The sequence below is a fragment of the Drosophila elegans genome, unplaced genomic scaffold (assembly GCF_018152505.1).
Source record: "Drosophila elegans isolate 14027-0461.03 unplaced genomic scaffold, ASM1815250v1 contig_149, whole genome shotgun sequence".
In the NCBI taxonomy this organism is placed as follows: Eukaryota; Metazoa; Arthropoda; class Insecta; order Diptera; family Drosophilidae; genus Drosophila; species Drosophila elegans.
This window is the reverse complement of record NW_024545513.1, coordinates 1,097,198-1,125,123: the sequence shown is the minus strand read 5'-3', so window position 1 is coordinate 1,125,123 and position 27,926 is coordinate 1,097,198. Positions and strand designations below refer to the sequence as shown.

Below are 27,926 nucleotides of genomic sequence, written 5' to 3'. Positions count from 1 at the left end.
AATATGTTTGATGAAAAGCATGATACTTTCCGGTTAAAAGGAAATCTTTAATGACTTCATTTGGCCCGAGGACTTTTACATATGTATATGTATGAATTTTTTATAGGGAAATTTGCCACACAACCCTTTATTTAGCGAGTGCCGTGTCATCCAATTGGAATGAGAATACCGCCGCCTTCCATTTAATCAGCGAGTGCCATAACAAAAATAATGGGCCCCGAGAGCTTTAATGCCAAAGATGGGGGAAAAGTAAAGAAAAGGAAAAATACAAGAGAATAGAGAGAGCAAAAAAAATTGGGGGGCATGGGGACCTAGTAAGTTAAAAGAAGAAACAAATGGAGAAAAAAGGCAAATTATAGGAAAAAAATATGGGGATGAAAAAAAACAAAAACAATAAAAAATAAAACAACAAACAAAGAAGCGTAAAAGTTTGCACAGCGTTCGCACATCAAACACGCGAGCACAACTTGCAACAAGTTTGAAGTCGCTGCTAAAAATAAGACCAAAAAGCCAGGAGAAAAGAGAAAACCCCCCTCTTACCGTTTGCACTCTCTCACTCTTTCTCTTTTGCTCTCTTGATAGAAGCAAAAAAAAAAATGTGATACGACAGTGATTACGCGATTTTCCATAATAAATGTTGTGGTAAAGGCGACCTTCCGGTTATGGCAGTCACACCAATACACAGCCACGCTTATACACAATCGCACACATACTTTCTCCCGAGACTCTCATGCACACACACCGCTGCAAAATAGCAACACACGCAGACGAGACGAGAGCACTTGTTCGGATTGCCCGACAGCAAAAAATCAACAACAACACGACGACCTTCCTTGCTCTCTCTTTCTCTCTCTCTCTCTAGTCTCCCTCTTTCTCTCCACCCCTCTCTCCACCCACAAAATTGCAGACACTCTCTCTAGCGGAAAATGTCGGTAAACAGTGCAACCGGTTTTTTTTTTACCCGCACATGGGAAAAAATGGAAACATCACGGATAAGCACAGTGGGGCAAAATCACAAAAACATAGAATACTTATTGGAAATTTCGAGGAAAAAATGGAATCTTTTAAAGGATACCAATTTTGCGATTAAAGGTAAAGTTTTCATTTCGAAAAAACTATTTTAGAGTCAAAACATTGTTTTCACTGCTTTATCAGCTTTTCTTACTTTCACATGTAACAATAGCATACTTATTGGGGATATTCGTTGGTAAACGAAAAAAGTTTTAGGATTTTTTTCATATCTAAAACATAGTCGATTGATCAGTTTTAAATTGTAATAACTACTTACGGTGTGTATGTGTGCAACAATTTTTTTTTTTTAATATGTTTGCACATTTTTAATAGCAAACAGTTATGTACATATGAGTAGGTGAACCAAAAAAAAAAGTTATATTTAAATTACCAATAATAAAAATAATAATTGTTTTGAATTCGTAACCCCCAAATTGAGAGATTTTAGACCACCGTGCTGTTCCAGCAATGTCGCATTTGGCTCGACTCTCGGCGAAGTCCAAGTCCCCAAAGCGTGGCTACCCCCCTGCACTGTTGTTGGTGGCTGCCTATGGCTCGTTTTACTAGGCTAATCATGTGTTCTGGTTTTCGGATTTGTGTGAGAGACTCTGACTTTGCTTGTTAGTATGTGTCTGTGTGAGCCAGGCTCTGCGTTTGTGTGTGTGTGTGGGAGAGGAGGGGGGTGAACTCTGTGCATGGGTAATGAGTGTTGGTGCTTTGCCGTGTGTTTTGAGCATTCATTCAACGCTCAACGGTTGCGTCGCTTTGGGGGCGCGCGCACGTTGAATTCAGTTGAGAGCTTTGCAATTTTGTTGGTTTTCCTTGTTTTTATTTTACCGATTTTTCGATACCCATTAATAGTAGCGAGGCTACGGGGTTAAATAGTCATTTCAAATTTCAAATAAAATAATATATTTTTTTTTATTTTATTCAAACATATTTAAGGCCGACCTTCAGTATTCACATTATATACATTTTCTTTAAATTATTAAAAGTAATCACCGCTGAGGATTTTAGGAAGAAAACACATATTTTTTTCTTTTATCTGCGTCTTCAATTATGCCACTGATAAAGAAAAAACTTTTGATGCAAAAGTATATCTCGAATGGTTAAGGCTTTTACAAAAGCTTTAACAAATTAATTTTACTACTAGGAACGAAATTTTTAAAGAAGGCAAAAAACAAAGAGCAGAATATTTTAATATAGGTATGTATAATCTTATCTTATTTTTATTAATAGCAATCTTTGAAACTTCCAGTGAAAATACTTGTAAACAATGATAACTTTGCTTTCCTAAATAAAATAAAATAAGTTTAATAATCTAAAGGGTATCCCATAAGTCGTGACACCCTTTATTATTTTGATCTGTGTATAGGAAACATTTCACACGCTGCTTTTTGCCAAGCACTTGACTGTTGAGTGGCGGTTGTTGTTGTTGTGGGCTACTTGTTTGTTGTTGTTGTCGAAAATGTTGGGGTTCGTTGCCGTTGTCGTCGGCTACAGTTGTTGTTGCTGTTTCTGCTTCAGCTTTTTCTGGGTATAGGGTATAGTATAGTATAGCCTCCCATTTGGTATTGCTGTGTTGCCAGTTGCCAGTGGCTCGCGTGTTTTGTGTGTTATCAACTTTAGTTGCTGGCTGCAAGCCGCGACGATTGCACGTCTGTCTGCCGAAAGTCTGCTGCCCGGGATATATCTGGTATAGGCTGTATGAGTGAGGTACATGGCAGTATACAATACCACCTCTCACCAGGGTAATCGGTTTGAGTTCATTTTCATTTAAATGGAATTAAATATGGTAAATGATGAAATCAAGGCGGGTGAGTGAGACAGCAGCTGTCGTGTGGTGAGGTTTACAAATATACATATTTATATGTATGTATATACTATACTCCTACACGTACACAGAGATATAGAGATGTGGTGAAGGTGAGTGCGACGACCGACCGATGCGAAGAATTCCAGACCCGTCTAAAATTTTTGCACTCGTTTTTTTTTTTTTTTTGAAGAGGCACATTTGTAATCCATATAATAAATAAATAATTTTTGAAGGCAGGCTTTATTGGGGATGGGTTTTTATGGGTATGGTATGTGCGCGGGTATAGTTAGTAACAGAATCTCATCGAAAATCGAGATTCGATATTCGAGGGAAAGAACAGGCGCGCAGAAAGTAAAGACAGCAGGCGAAGCGACGAGAAGGGAGAGCAGCCAGCGAGAGCCGTTAAAACCCTTAGGCGAGAGGCGCGCGGGAAAATGAGAAGGCAAGACGAGAAGAGAGTGAGAGCTGGAAAAAAATCGATAGACTTGACGCTGATAAGCAGACCAGAAAAAAAAACAGAAACAGGGAACAAATTAAAACCAGACAAACAACCACCGCTGCGAATAGAAATAGGAAGCGTCGTCTCTAACAAAACGCTGCTGCATCCGTGGCGGATACGTGTTTTCTACCTGACGCGCGCGTCTAACCGCCAATTTAACAGGCAAACAGCGAGAGAGCAGGAGAACCAAAGAGCGAAACGTTGACCGCAACAGAAACACTCGCCGGTTGTGGGATGTGGGCCAGCGAGCGAGCGAGATAGACGGAGCGAGACAGAAAGAGATAGTAAATGAGCAAGAGCAAGAGAGCGAGGGAAGTGGAGAGAGGAAAGTGTTTCCAAATTTTACTTGAAAAAAATGTAATACTTTTGATTTAATATTTTTTATTTTTAATATCTTTTTTAACGTCCTACAGAGTTGATATACTTTTATTTAGAGGAATATAATAAAATCAAATAAAGATTTGAATAATTTTATAATAAGTTAACTTATTTATTGAGTTCTATATATTTAACTAATTATTTTGGAAAAATGCTTTATAAAAAAAAAAGATTTTTTATAATCCCTTGTGAACAACAAACATTTTTATTGCTAAAAAACGTAGCAAATTAAAAAGCTTGACAGCCCTAAACCGTCTTTGCACTCACTCCCACGCTTGGACTCTCAGTAGTTCTCTTTCGTTTTCTCCTCCGATAAACACTGTTATAATTTACTTGGCAAGTGGTTTTCCCTTTCCCACTCTCGTTCCCCTGCAGTACAATCTATGTCTACCTATCTCTCTCTGGCCGTGTTTTTGGTTCCGTTAGGAATACGAAGTAAGCTCTTAATGACAAATGTCGGTGGGGCAAATTAAACTCTTTATATTTCGACCGATTCGGTATTTTATTTTGTCGGTTTACAACTAATCTCCGGCATGAAAATCAGCTAATATTTGCCTACACCCGATTTATGAGCGATTTCGCATGGTATTTGTTGTATGTCGCAAATGCGAAATACCGGGAGTTAAGAAGTACACAGGAGGCGAATGTCTACCGAAAAAAATTTCAAAAATGCCACAGAGCAGCGAGTGAAAATAACAAACACAAGATAATGATGGCAAAATGTTAAATGGCAATATTGCAACGCAAATAATCTCGTCGAATTCGAATTGAGCAACCACGAAATGTGTGATAAGTGTGTGCGGGTAGGAAAAGTTGGAAAATGAATACCAATCAGAAACATGATGGATATTTGTATAAATCATGTTAATTGGCTTGCCAGAAATGACACATTTGTCGTCTGTTATGCGGTTAAGCTGGCACTTGCTGTCTTTTCCATAAATCAGGCGAGTACAGTGGCAATACTATGGCAATTCAGGGAAGTTTATGGGACTATATTTATTTGTCATCCGTACACTAGTTGATTTAAAGTTGTTTGTGTTTCTAAGCAAATTCAAAATAGTTAAAGACTGATTTAATTGTGAAACCAAATTCAGGTGTTGCTTTCCTAAAAGTTTTCTTCAAAACATTTTTAGAACAGATTATTGTTCTGGCAGCTAAGCAATTGTTGTAATGCAGATTGATTGGTTTTCAGTTATAATGATAAAACTATCTTTGTTAATTTTAATGATTTTTGTTAAACCAAAGTTATTAATTTTCCCATGTTAATATTTATTGATTGCCCACTGTACAACACTAGCTTTATAGACTGTGGGAGCCCGAGTAGCGTTAGGCAAATTAGCGCCCCCCAGCGGCCAGTAAAAACAATCGTCTGATGCTCTTCAGTGTATTGCCCTCTCGCTCTGGTGTCGAGTCTTTAACTGTGTGCGTGTCTGAGCTTGTGCACAATTTCTTTTTTTTTTTGTTAAAGTTCGTTGCGGTTTTTCGCTTTTCGCTTTTCGCTCTACGTTTTACTTTTACGTTTGGCGTGTTGCCGCACGTTTTGTGATATTGGAATTGTAGCTGCTGACAAAAATACCAAAAAAAGATTATTTAAGAAGAAAAAGAAAAGGCAAGCGCCGCTGCAATGACGCTGCAGTCTACAGAAAGTAACAGGCGCCCAGCGACAGCAAAAAACGCCAGACAGCAGCTTCAAAAAAAAAGTAGCGAGTGGCTCTCGCGGTCTCTCGCTCTCTGGGTTTTTGCCTCTCTCTCTATCCGTCTCCCCAACTCGTTGGCGCTCTGGCGCATGTGTTGGCTTATGGACGAAACTCCAAGGGCGGGAAAGGGACGCACGATACTACTCTTCGGCTGTCTAATTTTTAATTTCTGGCATAGAAATGAATGGGATTTTTGTTGTTGGGGTCTCTTGATTTCATTTGTAGATTTGCCAATGCAAAAATAAGATCTTTGTGTGATTGACTGAAAATCAATAGGTTTATTATTCTTTTTTTTGTTATCTTTAAATTGTTGCTTGTTAATTGGAAAGGCGATAACATTAATGCTAATTTAATTTAATTAAACATAAAATCGATATAAAAATTTATTTAAATCAACTTTTCTACATTTTTGGAAAAACTATTTTAATTACAGATTTGCATTTCTAATTTAAATTTGTTTTTGAATACTTAAAGAATAAAAATAGAGAAATATTAGTTCAAGGGAAGTCTTTGTTTCTATATATTTATAATTTGACCTAGTTTGGTGACTAAAAAAGAAATAGTTTGAATTTCAAGTAATTGATTAAACAACAATTTAAATTATTTCTGAAACGGAATGAGCTTCGTGATTTAATTTTTAAAATTGGAGATGGTATAATTCTTAAGTTTAGCTTTTCAAAACTCTTTTCCTGATTTATTTAAACAACTTGGACAACTTTGCTTTTATCGGCAGACTATTGATTCATCATGCCAAAATCAGATTTGCATAGAGATTCATTAAAAAGTATAAAAGACTATAAGCTATGTTTAACTAACTTGTTTAATATCTTCAAGCAATGGTCATTAAGTTTCCTTTCTATTTTTGTATTTTTCTTCGTAAATTGCGCATAAACAACCATTAATTTCCCTTTAAATTATTGTATATTGTATTTTTTGTTTTGGCTTCAGATATATTAGCTCACCGATTTTCCGCCAACAATGCAGGTGCGCTGCAATAGGCCCAAATCGCTGGTATTTCGTTTGCTGCGCATTCTTCGGCTGCTGATTTTTCCTCGCTTTTTTTTTTTTTGCTTCCACAATTTTCAACAATCGCACACACACATAACAAGCTGGTTTTTCACTTGTAGTTACAAATTCGGAGTATGTATGTATTCCTCTTTTCTTGTTTTGTTTAAATATTTAATCAGAACTAAGTAGAGTGCACCGAAAAAAAATGATTATGTGGGGGCGGGGTGCGGGCGTTCGGCACAGGGAAATAGCACCCGCCTTATGGGTGTATAACACAAAACAAATCCCTTTGGCTAACACTACTTAATTTCTGGTTTTTTGTGCTGATTTTTTTTGCTTTTTTCTGTTCTGTGCTTTGCTTTGTTATTATTCGCTCTCAAAATTCGCGACGCACCGCCGCAGAGATGAAAACCATCACTTCCGGAGGCGCTTCAAGTACTGAGGAATGTAGTAAATACGTGCGTCGGTATTGGTGAGTATCTGTGAGTGCCCCAACCCGCGTGTGTGTGTGTGTGTGTGTATGTGTGTGTTGTGCAGCGACGTCAACAGAGGCGTCAGCAGAGCGGCGGCGGCGGCGGCGGCGGCGGCGACAGCAATAGAAAGAAGCCAAAGCCAAATCCAAAGCCAAAAGCACAAGAAAGCAAGAAAAAAGCACGCTAAATAAAAGGAAAAGCGGTTGGGCCAAAAAATAAGGAAAATGTGTGTTTGCAATGGGAGAGGGGGTTGCTCACAAAGGCGGAGAAATTGAGCAAAATGGGCGGCCAGAAGAGAAGGAAAGGACTCTGTTAATACATTTCCCAACTTTGGTCACAAAATCAGGTTCTAATGTGGGAACAACGCTGGCCAAACAACGGCGGTAAAAAAAATAGCACAGCCCCTGCATTTTTCAGTATTACAATATCCTGCAGAACTAAGAACTATTTTGTTCTGTTATCAAAAAATAACTTTTCTGCCTTTCTATAATATTTTTTTCATTCTTAGTTCCTATCTATTTTATTATTTTGCCCACTGCTGTTCTCAAGTGGTGTATCTTACTGTGAACATATTTACAGGCATGTCTCTTGGCAATACCATCTTCCCATGCTTTTTTCATAGGAAAGTGCCAAGTGTCTGTCTCTATCTGCAACTCCAGTTTCCTCCCTTTGTTGCTCCTGAACTTTTCGCCACGCTTTTCCCCCCCTTAATTTTCCACCCAACTGGTTCTTTCAGTTGCAAGCAAAAGCAACTCTGTGACACAGTTTGGAAAGCCGATGTTGCAGGTTGCGTGTTGCGAGTTGCATGTTGCATGCTGCACGTTGTGCGTTGCAAATGGGCAGCTGTAATAGAAGCGCAATCGAACAGCAGCCAATCAGTATTTGAAGTCGGGTTAGGTTAAGTTAGGTCAGCATTTTAAATAAAATTTACAAAATATAAGTTGGTAGAAATTTTTTAGTAGATTAACTTTCATTTATAGATTTCTGTTTCGGTTGTGCTTCTTCGCAATGGTATGATTATAGTAAATAATCAAATTATTGTGTTAAAAAACCTATAATTTTTTTTTCAAAAATACTGTTTTAATTTTGTTTAGATCGAACGGTTATATCATATAACAGCCATTGGAATGATCCGAAAATTAATTGAATACATATATATTATGGATATAGTCATTTTTTACTTCTTTAAAAGAATGTTTTTAGTTACATATATAAAAAACTAAGCCCTTTAGCTGCCATTGGAACGATCGAATAATGTATCCAAAATTTATATAAAAGTTTTGTTAATATCTTAATATTTTTAAAAACCTCATCAGTAGCCACAATCTACCACTTGTTGCTGGCCAATTCATTTAGTCAATCATCTATCTATACACACTCACACTCACCCAATGCCACACACAGACACACACTCTTTCTAATGCATACACTCTCGCTCAAAACTTTGCAAGTAAAAGTAAATTTTGTTTGTTTTTGACCTTTCTTTGTTTAAGTTATTTTTGGTAATTAATATTTACCAGCAGATTTCTTAGTATCATGTAGTCTTCCTTGTTATTTTTTTTTTTAATATTTTTTTTAGAGAAACTTTTTTTGTCTTAAGGCGCCTTTCCCGGCTATTTTCTTTACTGCTTGTGTGTGTGGGTGTGTCTTCAAAGTGTGTGTGTTTGTGTGTGGATGTAGTGGATGTGGTGGTAAATTTGTGACCGTGGGTGTGTCTGTGTATATCTTGGGGATACCGTTAACCCGACAACGACAAACGACAGCGACGAACGGTACCAACTTAAAGTGGCAGCAACTTCTGGATGCGAGAAAACCTTTCTCTCTCTCCAGAGACACCTCCTCCTCCGCCTCCTCCTCTTCCTCTTCCTCTTCTTCTTCCTGTGCCCCTCCTAAAAGAGAGATGGCAACAGTAGTGGCCGTGCGAGTGACTGGGGGCCATCCCGATGCGGGCGGTGCGAACGAGAGGGGTATAATATAGCCTCGCTGGGTTATGGACACACACAAAATAGAATCAGCGCACAATTTTTGGGTCGTGACAACGGTACCAACGAACGCAAAACCGAAGTGCAATCCCCTTCCCTTCCCTTCCCTCCCCACCCCACCCCACCCCTCCCCTTATCGCCCCTCCCCCACAATTCCCACATCTACACCAAAAACGAAATGCATAGGAAAAAAGAGGGTTAAAAACCGGGGGAAAAGGGGCAGTATCTTCATATCAAAAAACATTGCAAATATTTTAATAAACGCACCCGAGAAATGCAGAAAATATTGGAAAGGATTTCCATGTGCAAAAAACGGGGTAGGAGGATACAGAAGAAAGGATTGCCCGAAGCTGCAACAGCTGACAAAAGGCAAAGGACGACTGCATAAAAGGAAAATTGCAGGCAAAATGGGCGGAAAAAGTGGGGGCGAAAGTGGGTAGGAAAAGTAAAGAGTAAATGGGAAGGAAAACGGGAGGTAAAGAGAGGTTAAGGGCAGGAAAAGTGTGTGGGCAAACAAGCGCCATAAAGACAGGAAAACGGCAGGAAAAGTAGGAGAAACTGAGAGCAAAGTGGGAGTAAAAATATGAGGAAAATAAATGTTGCTTTAAGAAAGGGCAGTGTAACTAAGGGATTAAAATGGCCGAAAAGGTTTAACATCTTCCGGAAAACGCGGCCTAAGAATCAAGAGGAAATCTGTCAAAATGTGTGAAAGATTCAGGGGTTAAAAATGCAGTAGACACACATTTTTCAAAAAACAGAAAAATACGAAAAGTGTACCGAAGTAGACACTTAATGGATTAATACCGTATTATTACTAATATAGTAATTTTTACAACAGATTAACGCTAGTTTTCAAAAACTTGATGTTTAAATACAAAAAATGTATTTAAAATGTTCTTAACAATATTAAAGTGTATAATTTATATATATTTATGGTTAAATTAGTCAAAGACGATTTATCCCAAAATCCTTTGCACTTGCCACTTTTGAGGGAATATGAAGGAGCGGCTATATAAATCGTTATATATCTTGATATAGGTACATGTACAGATATACACATGCAGATGGATCCCAGGGTCCAGTGTTGCCGTGATATTAACACAAAAGCAAAACCCAAAAAGCGACGACAAACAAAACCAGCCAACCGAAGTGGAGTTGCGCTCGTCATATCGCCATCGCCATCGTCATCGTCATCGTACCCATCGTGTTAATGGGTTGGCGGCTGCCGAAAATTTTCCACGATTTTCCACCAATCCTCCAACGATTCACCACCCCACCCCATCCCGATATGGCCCACCCCCTTTCCGCCTAGAAATTCCTGATTGAGGACCATCGTCGTCGCTTGTTCCTTGAGTTTTCCATGTCCAAAAGTGTGTGTGTGTGTGTGTGTTGTGTGCAGCGCGCGCATCCTGCACTCATGCAACTCACGCATCCCGTACACACAACTACACCTACGCCTGGATATGCCACCACACACACACACACAAAACAGAGCCCACACAAATACAGGGATACAAGGGACCAGAGTGTTCCAACATTTCAATAGTTTGGCTCACACAGTTAAGCTTAAAATAATAGCAGCAGCTAAAAAATAAACTGAAATCGATACTCTTTAAAAATATCGATATTATCGATAAATAGTAAAGTTTATACAACGATAAAGTTGCTATCAAAATAATAATAACAAATACAAAGAACCAGAGTGCTCCAATAGTTTGGCTTACACAGTTGAGTTAAAAATACTAGCAGCAGAAATTAAAAAATACATTTTTGTTCATACTCTATTAAAAACATCGGTTCTATGGATAAATTCTATGATTTCAATGTCACTTAAGCGATAGATTTGCTATCAAGATAACAATAACAAATAGAAAGGACCAGAGTGTTCCAATATTTCAATAGTTTAGCTCACACAATTGAGCTTAAAATAGTACTCTAATTCTATATCAAAACAAAAACACTAAGTAGTTTCTTTTAAAATAACATTTGCATGGATTTTAAACGATATTTATTGATTATCTAGTTTATCTAAAAAAAAGGTTATTTAAGAAATTTAAAACATATTATTTAAAAATTATTCATTGCTAATATTTTGGGCCCAGCTGTTTAGTAGAGAATTTTGATTTCTGGGTTAGAGCAAATATGATGGTTCTGGGTATTGCCACGCCCCCTTTTCCCATCAAACAATTATGGATACTTCACTTATTAGCCAAACTCTCGATGTGTGTGAGGGCTGCTCTCTCTCTCTCTCTCTCTCTCACTCTCTCGATTTGCCCATCTCCCTTGCACATTGGGGGTTTTAGTAGAACAAAAGATTTTGACCAAGAGGAATTATGAGGAGTTACCCAACAACATCGTGTGTTGACTGGGAATCGAGTGATTATGCGATGCCCCCCTCCGTTTGCTTAGGTTACGTGAGTAGTAATTCCCAATGTTCAATGCTCACCTAAGGGAAGGCAGGGCATGAAAGGGTTAAGGTTGGGAGTGGGTGATCCGAGAATTGGATCACAGACATATAGGGTTAAAGCTGAAGTTTGATTGAAAGACAAAGCAGCGGCTAGGAAAGGTAGTCAAAGTGGCCCAAGTGTTTGAAATTTAATGTTTGCTCAGCCTTAATTTCTTATATGACAACGATAATAGTGGCAAAATACTGTTAACAAATGTTTACTTCAAGTCTGCGAATTTAAATTTTTTATTGAATATTTTAACGCATTTAACTAGTTTACAGATGAAAAAAATTAAATAGTAAAAATAGAATTCAAAATTGTATAGTAAATAGTTTAAAAACAATGCGTATTAAATTGCATGATAACATTAAAAATGTTAAGATTAAAACTAGTTCTTATTCGATTTAAATTCAATTTTTAATAACAAAAACCCGCAATGGATGAAAATCAAAGCGAAATATATTTAAATTGGGGGACTTACTACGTTTTTTCTTTAACCAGTGAAGTTAAATTAAAATTTCTTAGATTTTTTTTAATCTTTAAACGTTGCCTTTGCCTTTTCTTTGATTCTTTCCTCTGAGGTTTATATATTTATTTCTTAATACACCTTTTCATCCTCATAAGTTATTTAAGCAGCCAAATTTAATTTCTGTTTAAGTATTTAAAGTGCCTTTTCTTAGCTTCTTTACTAAAAGTTGCATATTTATGTTTAAGTGCAGCTTCTGAAACCTCATAGGATATCTTAAAAGCCTTATTAAAATAATGTTAAGTCTTGGAAGTATTTTTTTTGAGCATAAAGAATTTTATTAAATTTTTTTCCTTAACATAATTTGTTCGAAAAAATGTTGCAAAATCGCCGATGGACTGCAAGAAGATTTTGATTTATGTATACCCAAAAACTAAACTAAGCTCCCAGGGGTGTCGGCATTTGGGGGCGGGGTGGAGGTCAGAAGGGGCTCTACAAATCAAAGTGCCCCCAGGGGGAGGTGGGGGGGAGGGGGTGATAAGGGTGGGAGGTTAAGGGGGTTAATGGGGGAGAAGAGGATTTTCTAGGGCGAGGCATTGCCACCGTTAGCTCGTCATCATGGTTGTTTGGTTGCATTCGAGGCTAACAAAAATGGAGGGAGAGGAGGGGGTGGAAAATTCCAAGGGGGGGATATTGAAGAGTGGTGAGGGGGATTTTCTCTGTATGTAATAGACACAAAACCGATGCTCTGAGGCTGTTTGAAAAGCTCTGTGCTGAGTTTTGAGACCCTTTTGTTGTTGCAGGTTGCAGGTTGCAGTTTGTTGGTGTTGCAGGTTGCTAGCTGTTGTTGTTGCTGCTGCTGTTGCTCTTGCAGTTGCAGCAGTTGACTGTTGCCTGGAAGTGGGAAAACTAAACTACAACAGCAACAAAACATTTTGCTAAATACACACTGGAAATGGCAGTCTCCACATTTCCACCTCTACCTCTACCTCTTCCTCTTCCTCTTCCTCTACCCCTCTCTCACTCACTCTCTCCCTATCCCTCTCCCACTCGATCTCTCTCTTTCGCTCAATGTATACCCATCTCTTTCTGCCACAGATGCTGCATGTTGCACATTGGAAAACTAAGCCCGCCGTGAAAAGTGAGAAGGTGGAAAATCAGGGGGGCTCTCTTCTTCTTTAATTTTCAGCGAATTGCAAAAAAATACCCCAAAAAAAAAGAAATGACAAAAACAACAATAAAAGTTGGACGAAATTTTCCAGAACAAGAAAAATTTGTGAAATACTGTATAGATACGAGCAGGAAAAGTAGAAAGCGAAAACGCGAAAAATAATCTTTTCCAACTCATAGCTTATTTTAACGATTGCTAAAATATTATGTAAACATTCAGTTTAATAATAGTTCCCAATTGGTACTTTACGAAACTGTTACTGTAAGAAAAACTGACAAAATCGCTTACCCATATGTGGACTTGAATTTCGTCTTATATTTTAAAAATGGTACACGAAAACTCACCTGCAAAAAAAAGTTAAAGGAAAAATTAGTAAATGCATAACTATTAAAATGTATTTATTCGAGGTTATTGTTATAAAGTAGATTAAAATATACTTATGAGTTATAAAACTAAAATGTCAAAAAAAGTTGAAAACATTGTTAGTAACCTTTTTCCTTTTTTTTTTGCCAGTTGAGCAATGCGAAACTTTGACTTGGGAAGGGAGTGAGATGGCTGAAGGGAGGGAGCGAGAGGGGCAGAGGTGGAGGTGAGACAGATGACGACGACGACGACAGATGGTCAAGAGGAATGTATCTGTATCTGTATCTGTATCTGTATCTGCATTTGCGGCTGCTTTTGCCTCTGGTTAGCGCGTATGTGTTTGTCCGTGTGTATCTACAACATAACACAAATCAAAACTTGGCTGAAACTGCAGGCGGAGGCTGCTGCTGCAGCTTGCCCCATCGACAGCAGCAACAGCAACAGCAACGGCAGCAGCAACAACAACAAAACTAAACTTAACTGAACACTGAAGGCTGTGGAGGCACATACATAACTAATAGATACATAAAGCCGTATCTTTTGGGTGAATGAACTGTAATGAGAATGTGAACCTAGGCAACAACAACTAGCAACCAGCCAGCAGCAACTGGCAGCCAGCAACCGGCAACCAACAACCCGCACCAGCAGCAACTGCAGCAACATCAGACCATTGGAGATGTTGAAAATCGCAACGCAAAGTGCGCAATTTAACGTGTTGTTGCTGTTGCTGTTGCTGTTGCTGATGCTGTTAATGCCTCTTGTTGTTGCTCCTGTTGTTCCTTATGCTGCTGCTGCTGTTTCCAGTGTGTTGCTGCTGCTGTTGCTGATGCTGGTTTTTTTGGCCAATTCTACAGATCGCTTTGTCTCTTTGTTGTTGCTGATATTTTTGTTCTGACGTTTTTAGTATGATGTTGTTGCTGCAATTTCGCGTTTTGTTGCTGCTGATGTTGCTGCAATTTAAAGCTAATTATATGTTGTGTGGTTTTTGTTTTCAATATTTTATTTAAATAATCTTGCTGTTACATCTTTTTTCTGTTACTATAATATTTTTCGGTTTTTGTTGTTGGTAATGTTTCTAGTATAGTTGGACTTTTCTTTTGGTTGTTACTGTTGTCACTACTGTTGCTGTTTGTTTCTATTGCCATTGTCTACGTTGCTCTGTGGCAACCGAAAAACTGACCGACGCAACACACAGACGACAAAAAAGGCCAATGACCAACAGCACTAGCAACACAAAATAAAGCCACACAGCAACATCGGACAACCGTCGGCAGGTTCACTAAGCAAAATAATCTAGCTGAAATTAGTGAAGGGTTGCACCTGATAGAAAACCTGGGAAACTGGAAAAATCTTGAAATCGTTTCAAGGAAAAAAACCTTTAAACTATAAAAAAAATTGCAAAAACTATTCGTTACCGTATGTTTTATAGTGATTAAGAGTTTCTATTATTTTTTATGAAATACACAAGTAAAAAAAAAATGGGGAGATAGTTTTCTTGAATAACTTGGGTTGAACAGTTTTACAAAAATTCTCAAAATAAAAATTACCCGAATTTTTTTTTAGTATTGTACAGACTGTTAACCATTTTAGCTTCTTACTATAAAACAACCGAAATATATTTTGTGTAATTTGTTTTTAAATACTTTTACAGGATGCTTTATTTTCCGTTGCCATTTGTTTCTTTTGTTGGGCTTACATTTTAAAAAATAGGGGGTGCACCCTATAGGGTTGCCACAAACCCCCAAAAACTGCCAGAAAACTTTTCGCCAAACAGAATATGGCAGGCGTGGCACACACACGCATATACATATAGGCAAAATACAACAGAAAAATGCAGACAGCAGGGGACACGAAGAAAGCACAAAGCAAAGGCGCAAAAATAAGGAATAAATAAAGAAGAAGTAAGGAATGGGAGGAGGAGGAGAAAAGGGTTTTTGAATGCCTGGAAAATGTGTAAGGGTTATGAGTTGCCATACTCACACTCAATTATTTAACATATTGCACAAATGCACGCAACATCAGAAAATGTTGCGAAAAGGGTGAAAAAGGGCAAAGGATAATAAAGGGCGAGTCCTTCCTTATTTTTAGAAGGTAAGGAGACGGGCAGTTACATTGCAAAGTGCAAAAGTTACACAACAAAATGGAATTTTTAATTCGCTTTGCACACAATGTAAGCAAAAGAGGAAAACACAAAAGAAAAAAGTAGCAAGCGAAAGTTTGCAAAAGTTTAAAAACATCAAAAACAGATGGTATATAAAGATATATTATACACAAGGACTGCTATTGTTAGTACGATATTTGCAGGGCACTCACAAAAACTAAATAATATAAAGAATGGAAATAAAAGCCAGGCTTAAATTTGCTTATTCTCGTATTTATAAAAGTAATTCCACAACTTTAACAAAACCTTTAGAAAACCTAAAAACTAGTTGAAAACAGTATAACAAAAAAATATCTATGACTATAATCATTTAGTTTAGATTTAAGTATAGACCAAAAAAATGATTTCAAATAAAAACGGATTTGAATATAAAGATATTATGAAGACATCATAAAATATAGAAATTAATTTGATTTATATTCCTTTTCTAACATCACTTGTTGCTCGTAGCTTTTAAATAAAATTTAAATCAAATTATGGCCACTTGTTAGGTTTTTATAATACAACAAATAATAAACATATATGCTTTAAAGAATACGTAATAAACTAACATTTGTTAACCCATTTACTAATCGGTTCTCCACATTTGTGCAAGGCAACCCAATAAGTATGCTCAAAAAATCAAAAGAAAAAAGCGAAAAAAGGGAGCCACCAAATCAGGGAAAGCTTGTCGCGGAAAAGTGAAAGAAGGAAGTGCGATTGAGGGAAAACTAGCAAGGAGCTGAATTGCCGATACATGGCGAATATACACACAGAGGCATAGATGTGCTCTATGTACCAGAGACCAGCCAACTCCGCTAAATACATATGTATCGTATCCGCTATCCGTATATCTGCGTTCTGCATTCTGCATTCTGCATCCGCATCTGGAGCCGAGAGTCTGTATTTGTATTTGTATTTGTAGCTGTAGCTGTAGCTGTAGCTGTAGCTGTATCTGTATATCTGCATCTGTAGCCGCGCCACGAAAAGGGGCAGAGATCGGGGCATATAACTATGTGCAAAGTGCCGGGGAAATGGGAATAGCCTGTGCCTGGGCAATGTTTCGATGGTTTTGGACTCCGCCACTCGCCACTCGCCACCTATGTGTCCCGCCCACAATCCATCCATCCCATCTGCACACATCCACCTCTGCACATACCCTCGTCCTAAGTTCTGTGTGCTCTCAAAACTAACTGGTTGCCACTGGAGGCATCCGGCTGAAATGCGTCGAGCTGCGTTGCCATGCAACACAGCCCGGCCGGCGAACCACCGAGGCACTAAACCACCCAGCCACAGAGCCACCCACCCACTGGAACACCCACTAAAAACACCCACTGGAACACCCACTAAAAACACCCACCACAAACCACCCAAATACAGGACACTCGGAGATGAGCGCGAGAGTTAACACAGAGGCCAAAAAACATTGTTCAAAAACACTAGCACAAACAAATACAATTGAATCTCAATGGCTCGTACCAACCATTTTTCCATTGAAAACAAATTCGATTGACAAAGCAATGCCTAAAGATTTCAAATCACTTAAACACAGGTGACTATACCCACATAAAAAAATTAAATTGACCCAGTAACTAAACTATTGTGACATGAGTTTTTAACTATTGGATATGAACAATTTCTCACAATGATGAGTATTAAATTAAGACGGCGAAAGTACCACAATAAAACGTATGTGGTTTTACTTGTTTTAAAACCTTACACTACGGTTTATATATAAAAATAAAACTAAAAACTATAGGGGTTACAATATTTAGTAATGAATTAATAATACTGTCTGCAGTTTATTTTCAAGACTCTCTGTTTATTTGAGTGTAGACAATTAAATAGCTTAATACCTTGAAAGGCTTCACTTGTAGATGGTAATCCCAATAAATTTCTGCGACATCAAACATTTAAATCTTGTTAAGGTGAAAGTTTGTGTTTTAATGACATAGCAAGCTTAAAAGCTCATGATATTTGGTAATAAAGTGTAATGAAGATGAAGTCTCCCATATTTTGATTTGACTGAATGTAATATAATACAATGAAATTACAAAACTATCAAATTGCCATGAACATCCTTCTGTGGAACGGAACAAGTCCTTGTACAATAGATGTGCAAGAGCCCTTTGACCAGTAGAACCCTAGCATATGCTAACCAACAGTGTACCTGCGCTACACTGATAACTATTAAGCAATAAATACCCCAGAAAACCGCAACGAAACCCTTTGAAATCCCCTCGACGCTGAACAGTGAAGCCTCGCTTAGGCATCAGCCCCTAATCCGCTAATTTTCAATTGTCAAATCCATGTGAAAATCGTAATCTCCTTGCTGTGAATTTAGCTATACATATACATATATACTGTTTCAGGGGGGTTTTATGACTGGCAAATGTTGGGCAAACATTGAAGAGACCACAGAGTTGTACATACAGAATGGGTGACAAGCGGTGTGGGGCGATTGTAGAGTTTTTGGATAATAGTAATAAAATTAAAATATTAAGTTTTCAAAAAAATAAAAGTAAAATAAATAAATTATTACTTAAGACACAGATGTAAATAATTAGAATAATAAAAAAAATAATAATTGGATACATTTTTGTTTAAAGTCGTTTATAACAACAACATAACAACATAAACATTAGAAAAAAAAATTTCATATGATAATCTGTCATGTAAATAATATCATTTAAAAGCAGCATGCCCCACACTTCGTCAAGGGCAATTTTAAAAACGGCCCTCGTCTCATTATAAATGTGTGCTTCTGAGTGTGTGCACACACATGTATGTGGGTGTGTACACATCCTTTATAAGCAAACAAAATGCAATTATATAAATATGTATAATGCGTTGGCCAACGATTCTCATTATACAAAAGCCACACTTACACACACACACACACACACATACGCACGCTTAAATTATGGCTTGTATGTGTGTCTGTGCGTTGAGCTGCATATACTTAACGCATATTATATTAGTTCCCTGGTCTATATGCCATCGCCCCGATTTATGTATATATATATATATAATATACACCTCAAATTATTGCTGGCAGCTCCTAATCTGGTCACAAATGCATTTGTACACCCCATCGTCTCCACCCCCAAAAATGCAAATTAACCAAATTAAAAAGTTGGTTGCTGGGCAAAAGGTATCACAAATTACATGGGAATTTGCCTGCCACATTTAGCTTATTAATTAAGTGCGACTTAAATGGTATAAGTGGAACAACTTAAGGGAAGCAACTAATTGTTAGTTAGCTAAAGATAATTTTCGTGAGATAAATTCTGTAGGCAAAAACAATATTGTTTAAGAACAATGTTTAAAAAGCTTTAAACAATGGAGTAAAGTTAAAATGCTTTTGTAATTTTACCCTTGCTTTAAATAACATACATAACATAACATTTACGTTATATATTAACAAGGAATTTTTCAAGAAAAAATTATAACATTTATATATTTATATGATCTTAATTTAATGTAAGCTTCTAAAAAGATTTACATTTAGACACCGACCTATTTTGCTTCACAAAACGTATACTTGATATTTCGTAAATAATACATTGCAATAATTGCGCATTCGCCCCGTGTGCAATGAGAACATATTATTATTATATTTACATAAGACTCAACCCAGCTCTGTTTTCTTCCCCCACCGCTTCCTCCTTTCCACTGATTCCCCAATGAAATTAATTTACATTTACGTATTTTTGCGTGAGCACACACGACGTATGCGTTATATTAATAATACACCGCCCCAATAGATGTGCCCTTTTAACGCTTCAAGGCTAACAAATTGTTGCAATTTTTTATTTGCACATCATCTCAACGCCACCTAGCGGCGCAAAGCTGCATTTCCCTTTGTTAAATAAATTACAAAAATATAACCAAATGGGGAAAAAAAAAAAAAAAAACAGTGCAAAACAGAAAGGACAACAAAGATGTGTGTGTGTGTGTGTGTTTCGGCTGCTGGAAAAGTGGCAGTAAAAAAATGGGAAAAATAGGGAAAATAAGGCTAAGGGTGCTATGCGTGGGCAGCCCCGCCCCATTTTTCACCCTCCCACCCCAGCTAACGCCCACTTGAAGTATATAAAAGCGAAACATGCTGAAAATGCTTACATAAGCACGAAGAGGAGACTCTCAAGGGGGTTTGTCGCGGGGGTGCTTTTGCGCACCACCCAAAACCCCTACCAAAAACAAGGAATTTCTCACAGTGTATGTGTGAGCTGCATACATTAACAACAACAACAAAAACGACTACCACCGTAAATATTGAAAAATTCCATATCCGTTGTGATGTCAACTCATACAAAAAAAAAAACGACAGATGGCGGCACCTACGATTGTACCAAACCCCCTGAAACCACCTCCCCTTTCCCCCCTTTCAATATCCACCATCCAACGCCCCCCTCTTATCTCCTTTATTTCAGCACAAGAAAAAGAGAGAATAAATAAAATAAACCGAGAAAAAACATACATACATATAGAGCACACACACTCACACACACACACACACACTCACACACATATCGCATTGTCCTCTAGGGGGCGCCAGTGAGCCGCAGTTGTCGTCGCCTTTTGTGGGCATCAAAAGCCTAAAATCTCCTGAAAACCCCAACCCATTTGTAGGATACATTTTCCCCACCCACTTTTTCAGTCCACCAAAGCTCGTAAAACAAATTTCACTCAGGACGAGACACTTTTCTCTGATTACAAAACATACCTACTTATGATACAAATCGATTATTTAATATTTCTACCAGATTATTATTTATACATTTTTTTTGTTCAATTAAACCTAAACAACAACACCTTTTGAAGTTCGAGTGTAACATTAAATATCCTTATTGCTTTAATGTGCGTAAAATAAATACATTTTTTCCAAGGAACGAATTATTGATGGAGTGTTATCCAATTATTTCAAGTTTAGTTGACATTATGGAAAACTGTGTAAAATCTTAAATGAACAAAGGCAACATTAAGTTAAGTTGAGTGAATGAATTAAAATATAAGTATGGCATTGAATATTCGGATCATTAAATGAGTGTTCAGTGTACTGGACTTTCATTCAAAATTCTTGTTCTTGGGTTGTACAACATTAAAGTCAAGTTTAAATGCGTAAGGAAATCATTTACATTTTTTTTTTTGTTAATTTATTTAATGGATTAATTGCGTGTGAAGTTGAGAAGAATTAATGCTTTCAATGGACAACTGTTCCAAAATATAAATTTTCTTAACAAGCAACTGTAATTTGTTTCGGATTCGTTTTTTTATGTATATTTCTTATTAAATATGAAATCTTGAATAAATATCTTGTCCGTGCATTTAATTTGGACAACATTACAAAACTAAATATAAAGCTAAACAAAGCTGTCAAATGATTTGCATTTAATTTTTCACAGCTCTCAAATTTTTTTCAGCACTTAATTTGAATTTTTTTTGCAAGGACTTGAACTCGGTCTTTAGGATTTTTACCCTTTTGGGTTTCTCTCTTTTAGTTGCCAACTTCTGTTAAGTAACAGACATTTTTAGAGAGACGTGACGTTTTAACAGCTCAAATGGGAGAAAGAAACACTTTTTGCATTTTAGGTCAGGTCGGAGTCGCAGAAATCTATGCAGCAGCAGCGACGCATGACTAGTTTTTTGCTTTTTCCACTCCCTACTTCTCCTCTTTCTCGTTCCTCTTTCTCCTCTTCTTAGCCATCATTGTCCCCCTTCTTTTGGCCTTTTTTCTGTCGTCGTGAGCTGGCAGAGTATAATTTTCATGGCAAGTTCATTGAACTTGCGAATTTTTTTTCTACTACCAGTTTTTTTGTGTTGTATTTGAATTTTTTCGTTTGAAAGTCTAAGTATTAAGTGATCAAAATAAGAAGAAGCGGCCGAAGACGAGAGAGAGCCAAGAAAGGAGAAATTAGGTTTTCTAGTTGCACCACTATACAAAATTCCCGGTTCTTATTTCATTTAATTACAAAAATAAATGGAAAACCATACCTCAAAATGTTTAATATTTCAAAAATTAAGCTATGGTTAAATATTTATTCGGATAGAGAAAAAACTTATTTTAGGAATAAAAATTAAAATAAAAGTTTTGCTGATTAAGATAATAGTATTTTATATATTTGTTTTTTATATACTTGACCGTAAATAGTAGCTGTTGTAAATAAAATGATTTAATGTAGATACAAATTACATACATACATAAAGTTGGTATCATTACAGTTAATAACTTTTAAAGCTAAGTTTTTAACTTATTTATATTTCTTTGTCACTTTCTCCTATTTTTTTTTTCTGTTCCCCTCTGACTACAGTTTCCCTCCTTGCTTGTTAACTTCCCCAAGTTTTTTCCTCTCCAGTTTGCGGCTCTCTTTTGACTTTATGGACTCACCTTAAAGCGGCTCATTTTCCGCTGTTTTACCACGGGCATCTCGGCAGTTTCTCTCTTTTCCGCTCCGCCTCTCTCCGTCTCTCTAGCTTTTCGTTTGTTTTTGTTTTTGGTTTGTGTCTTTGTCTTTGTTTTTTATTTTTTATTTGCAGCTTTTCATTGGTTCTATTTTGGTTTTTATTTCAAACTTTATATAATTAATTGTTCCATTCCAGATTTTATTTTAAATTGTAATATTTACTTAAATGTGAACTTTTTGTCTATTACTTTAAGTTGTATTATAATAAATCGTATGCTGTTATGTATCTTTCATAGTTTCCGTGCAAGTTATATGTACATATGTATGTATTTTTACCCAGTTCATGCTGATCAAGTTAAAATATGGCGATCAGCATTAAAACTTACGTATTTCTTTTTTGGTACATACTAAAATACATTTGTATACCCGCAAGGCCATTAATTCTTTGACTTGCGTTCTAGTTTTTATTTTATTTTGTGACATATAACGTAATTGAATGTTGCTTAATGTTCTGCATTTTGGTGTTTAAGAAAGTCATTTTTGTATTTACTATTTGCATTTCTAGTAAATTTTTTTTTTTTGCTTCTTATTTTTTTTTAATTTTTGATTTCAAATATTTGCTTTTAATATTTGCAATTGTTTTGTTAGATTTTCTTGTGGCACCAACTTTTCAAGCTGCTTTTCAAATTTTCTCGTGTTTGTAAGACGTTTATTCATTTACTTATTTTTTTTTTTGTTTTATTCATAATCTGACCTTTGATGTTTTTACACTTAAAACACGGCACGTTAAAAAAAATAGTTTAAAAAAATTAAAGAGAATTGCATTTTTTGAAAAGATTAACGCTCTCTTAGTTCTCTTCGTCTCTGACTCTCTCGCTTTCTCAGACCCGCCGAAGACAACAACAAACGTTAATACGATAACGATAACAGCAGCGGAAACCGCGAGTGTACAACGCCAACTGAAACTCCATTGAAACGCGTGGAAAATTGCGGCCTGCTAGAAAACCGATTTTCCGACTTCTTTTCGTTTTTATCTTCCTGTGCGCTCTTTTAGTGATTTTTGCGGTGCAACTTGTTTTTTTCGCTGCTTCTGCCGGCGTCGCTGAGTTTGTCGTGCTTTTGCTCTTTGCCTTTTCTTCTCTGTTCCTCCTAATTTCGCTTTTCTGCAATTGGTTGTGTTGTTGTTGTTTTGTTTCAACTGGCGATAAAATTAAAAATTACTCGATAAATCCCGTACAAAGCAAACATGTCTAAACAATTCGTTCGGAGCCAGGGAGCAGGCACAAACGGCGAAACTGCGAAATCGAATTTGACAAGACGAGGGAAATAAAAACCGTTTCTTTCTCATTCCGTTTTGTTCGCGATTTTGTAACAGAAAATGTTAAAATCTACAGAAATGCTAAAACTAACAGAAACGTTACAAATCTTCGCTTTCCTAGCGGACTGCTTACAACGCCGGCGAAAACGTCGCTTAAAACGTAGCTTTTTTTTCTCAGCCGACTTCGTTGTCGATGCCAGCGTCGACTGCGGCAGCGGCAGCAACGTTTCGCGGATGCTGCTTTATTTTGCCCTTTTTTCCCTGGAAAATCCTTACTCGCCTTTTAAGGCTTCTATTAACACAACTTTTATGTTTGTGATTTACAGCTGCGTTCCAAAAAATAGTAGCTTATTCATCGTACATACATATATGTACATAAATAATTTCTTCTTTTTTTTGGTTCTTTTTCTTTCTTTTTGTGCAGCAGATTTTTAAGTATATATCAGGAATGTTAAAAAGTCGAAAACTTATTGACGAGCTAAGCTAATATATGCTATTATAATTATTTAAAATTATTGTAATTTAGCAATGTAGTTGTAATTTAGTAGTAATATAAATTTTGTTTATTTTAAAATTTTTTTTATCTACTTTAATTTTTCTGTAACTATTATTTTTATTTATATTATTTCCTGGAATGTAAAAAGCACCGACGTGGGCCGAGCGAACGGCGCCCGACCTACGACATTAACAGAGAGAGAGAGAGAGTGCGAAAGAGAGCAAAAAAGAATGCGAAAAATAAGCAGAGAGAACCGGCGAAACTGTTAACTTGTTTTGAGAAAAAAAGAACAATTTCTCATTCTGTTAACATGCGGAAGTTACCTTTTTTCGCTCTATGTTTACACACTGTTATCGTAATCGCAAAAAAACTATGTACATTTAATTTTATAAAATTTTATTAGTATTTTCGAGCTAGAAAAAATAAAAATTAAATACTTGTTATAAATAAAAGTTTGAGCATCAATGCATATATATGTAACTTCGATTCAGAAATCCTGAATAATGCTCTGGAAATCGATTTAAAATTTATTGCAGATAAGCTATTCAGATAGTTTCTGGAAAACTTGATGATGTTTTATCTCTTATAACACATTTTTTTTTCAAATTTTTTGTAACTAGTATAGAACATTTGGTTAAATTTCATTAAATACTTATTTGACAACCAGGGGAATTTCAAAATTGTTTGCTATCTTCCTGTGATTTTTTATCTTTTTTTTTCTCCGCAAAATACTCTGCCGCTGAACGTTGTTGCTTATCAGCTGTTCTTTTATTTTAACATTCATTCCATTACACACAAAGTAAAGAACAACGTGGCAAAATGCAAAAAAAAAGCCACCCACAAAACAAAAAAAAAACAAGGACCAAAAATGGGTTGGGGATGCGGAAAAATAGGCGGTGTATAAGCATTTTGGGGGGCATTCAGGTGGGTGGTGCAAATATGCCCATGTACTGCGAGTGCTGTGCATTTATGTATGTATTGACTGTACATGTTTCCCAAAAGTGTGTATGACGAGATGTTGACTACAACAACAAGATGAGGGCTATGGCTGCGATTGTGGTAGTGCTGCGATTAAGTCTTACACTGTCAACAAACTTTAAAAACCAAATTTTAGACCAATTTAATTTAATGTCTTACTACAGTTATAATTTTAATAATGATCAATTTTTTAACAAATTATTTTGTTTTGCTTTTTAAGAAATTTGTAAGGCGAATAGGTACTGATTATATTTGAGAAACTTCTTTGCTATTTGAATAACCAAGTACAAAATGGACAAGTAAATATTTGACAACTTAAATATTCGAATTTGGTTTTAGAAATATGTCTCATCAAAGGCAGTGTGTAATATTTAAAATGTATAGTTTGAATCAAAGATCTCGTTAATATCGTATAATATTAAATAAGTTTTTCAAATTTAAAAAAATTGTATTTTATGTTTTTTTTTGTGTAAGTACCAACAAAAAGCAGCTCAGAAATGTGTGGGAAACGGGGAAAGGAAGTTGGAAAATGGGTGCTGGCCATAGGCACCCACCTTTTCCCCTATTTCCTCCCACTTACAGTGCATATACACACACATCTTCCCATTTTTCACGCAATTTCCCTTATTTTCCTTCCAGATTCCCCCAACTTTTCTCGTTCTCCCCTTTTGCCAATGCTAATTTATTTTCGTTTTTCCACATTTTCATACCTCTTCTTGCGCTTCAACAAAGCGGCACAAAGCCAAGAAAGAAGTGCAAAAAAAAAAGATGGAAAACATCAAGGGAAAAAAACTTCGGAAAATCATCTGCAACAACAACTGCATCTGCATGTGCATCTCAACGAAACAACAAAAGTTCCAAAGTGCAATAACCGTTTGCCATTAACCCTTCGATGGCCCCGGAGGCCAGCCTATTGACAGCCAATCGACGCGACCTATGCAAAACGATACACAGTGAGAAAATTTAGGTAGTTTAATGTGTCCAAATTTATAAAATTTACTGTTGACTGCCCGAAAAACGTTATCATTAATTAAAAAAAAAGGGTTTTGACGACAACGACTTCTTTTTGATTTGGCTCTAGCAAAATTTAAAAGAAACTTATATCTATAGTTTTGTAACAAATATTTCGAAGAATAGCACTCCATTAAAATGAAAAAAGTTATAAAATTTATTCTCATCCACAGTTTCCTAAAATAATATTCTAAGAATATAATAAATAATTTGTTTATAGCACCTTATTAATAGAAAATTTAAAACTAAAAACATTTATATTTAAACATTTTAACAACATAAAAGTTTTATTGCAAAATCATTTGCTAGATTTTAAAAAAGCATGTTATTTTTTATTAAGCTTAACACAAATTTAAGGAACTATTGGATTTCTGATCATAATGTCTTTGAAATTTTAACATTTATATCTTTTTTTGTTTTTTTTTTTTTATTAATCAAAATAAATTTTCGGACTTACCCTCAGTCCAATGAATCGAGCCTCCAAAAGCTCCTGTTTTCGTGGATTGAGCGACGTTTGAAATTGATCCATTATTGCTCTATGATTACTTTCTTCGTTACGAATTTTGGTATTTATAAATTCAAAATATGTCAGTTTTTCCTTCTGAAATTTTGTCTAGAACTTGTTTTTGAACTTATGACTTATTTAATATTTTAATGATGATTTTATAATAGATTGCATTTGTCGGCAATAAATGCGACAAGATTTGTCAGAGCCATGGCAATAAAATGGGGAAATCATCTGAAAAAAAACACAAAATTACAATTAAGATTCGTTATATTATACATATTTTTGGCACACACTGTGCGGCTAATAGAAAGCCTTATCTAAAGAAATTCCGTTATCAGCAACATTTGGGTTTTATTTATAGCGCCAAACAAAAAATGAACAAAAAAAATAACACGTTAATTCATTAATCGTGTTTCAGTTAAACGTTTGCACAAATTACACTATATATTCCAGTCATTATAGAGGTTTATTAGTTTCAAATGCATTTAATATATTAAACTATATAATTTAGCTATAACAGCTTAATATCATATTTACACTAAAATTAAAAAAAAAAATTGAGATTTATTTTGGTGAGTCATTGTTGTTGAAGACTAAATATAAAAAAATTTTCAAGAAGGATATTCAAATTCAACATTTTAAAACTGCACACTACCTGTCTAAGGGTTAAACTTCCAAGCTTAAATCACAATTGGTTTTTTGCCCGAATCTTCTTTTCCCCATCTTCTTCTTTTTATTGTTGCGTTGCCTGCACACGAGAAGAATGTGCAAATCAAAGAGGAGAAGATAAAAAGCCCAACTAGACCTACTAATTGGGATACATATATATATATATACAGCCACGCCTCTAACTGCCCCTTAACACAGACCACACACATTTGTACGTACATTTTGTTGCTTTTTTCAATGCCTTCTGTTTAGGGTTTTTTACCGGTATTCATTTGCTTTTGTTTTTGCGAGTGTATTTATTTGGTTTTATTCTTTTACGTCTTGAGAGTGTGTTTGTGAGAATAAAATCGCCGGTTGATTAAAAAATAAAGGTTTTTACAACAATAATAACAATAAGAGACTTTTCACTCGCTTATCGCTGTCTCGCTCGCACTCTCCGACTTCGCTTTTCGTTTTCTTTTTCTTCTCTTTTTTTTGTGGTTTTTGCAAAAAAAAAAGCGCTGCGAGGTTAAGTTTGCAAATTTATCGAAATGTGCGATTTCTATGGCTTTTCCGCTTTCCACACAGCCACTGCCGGTACACAAGGGTTAGGGGCTATTCGCCATTATCCGTAATTTGTGTTTACTTCGGTTTTCCACAGCCGATTTTCGTCTATTTTGTCACAGTAAAAAAATATTCACAAATATTTCACACGAACGCACACACGCAATTCGCTCAGCTGGTATTTAGTAATATACCATCGTTTATTTACAAAAAATACCAAATGGAAGCGACATCTGGCAGAGCCAATCGGCACTACCAGTGCGCTAACAGTCACAATTGTGCATGTTAAAGTAACAGTTACTGTTAGATTCTAATGACAAGGCTTGCTCAAAACCGTTAACAGTGCAGTAGAAATAGAGTGCTCTTAATTTGGTGAGACCATTTTTCGATTTGGAATGACTGATTATTGCAAATGGAAGAACATCCAACATAGCCTATTTTTGGGTATTAATTTTCTAATTAGGCTATTACTTCTTATTATTTTCACCGAAACAACCCCTTATCCGAAAAGGGCGAGACACAAAATAGACGGGAAGACACATTTATCG

The 27,926-nt window shown here is 36.1% G+C and overlaps 1 protein-coding gene across 3 annotated transcripts in view; it reads right to left on the bottom strand.

The window, feature by feature from the left end:
- LOC108135910 (neurogenic protein mastermind) overlaps nt 1–27,551 on the bottom strand; it is a 73,282-nt gene extending 45,731 nt beyond the window's left edge. The window contains exons 1-2 of one of the 3 annotated variants that reach the window (XM_017256829.2): nt 27,055–27,551; nt 26,116–26,397 (exon numbers count right to left, since the gene is read on the bottom strand). In XM_017256829.2, the coding sequence (XP_017112318.1) occupies nt 26,116–26,187 (72 nt within the window). In that variant the 5' untranslated portion in view covers nt 26,188–26,397; nt 27,055–27,551. Of the gene's footprint in view, nt 1–6,363; nt 6,843–21,839; nt 21,931–26,115; nt 26,398–27,054 lie in introns of those variants that run through there. The other 2 variants (XM_017256832.2, XM_017256830.2) reach the window with 2 other exon arrangements.
- Nucleotides 27,552–27,926: the final 375 nt, after the last annotated feature.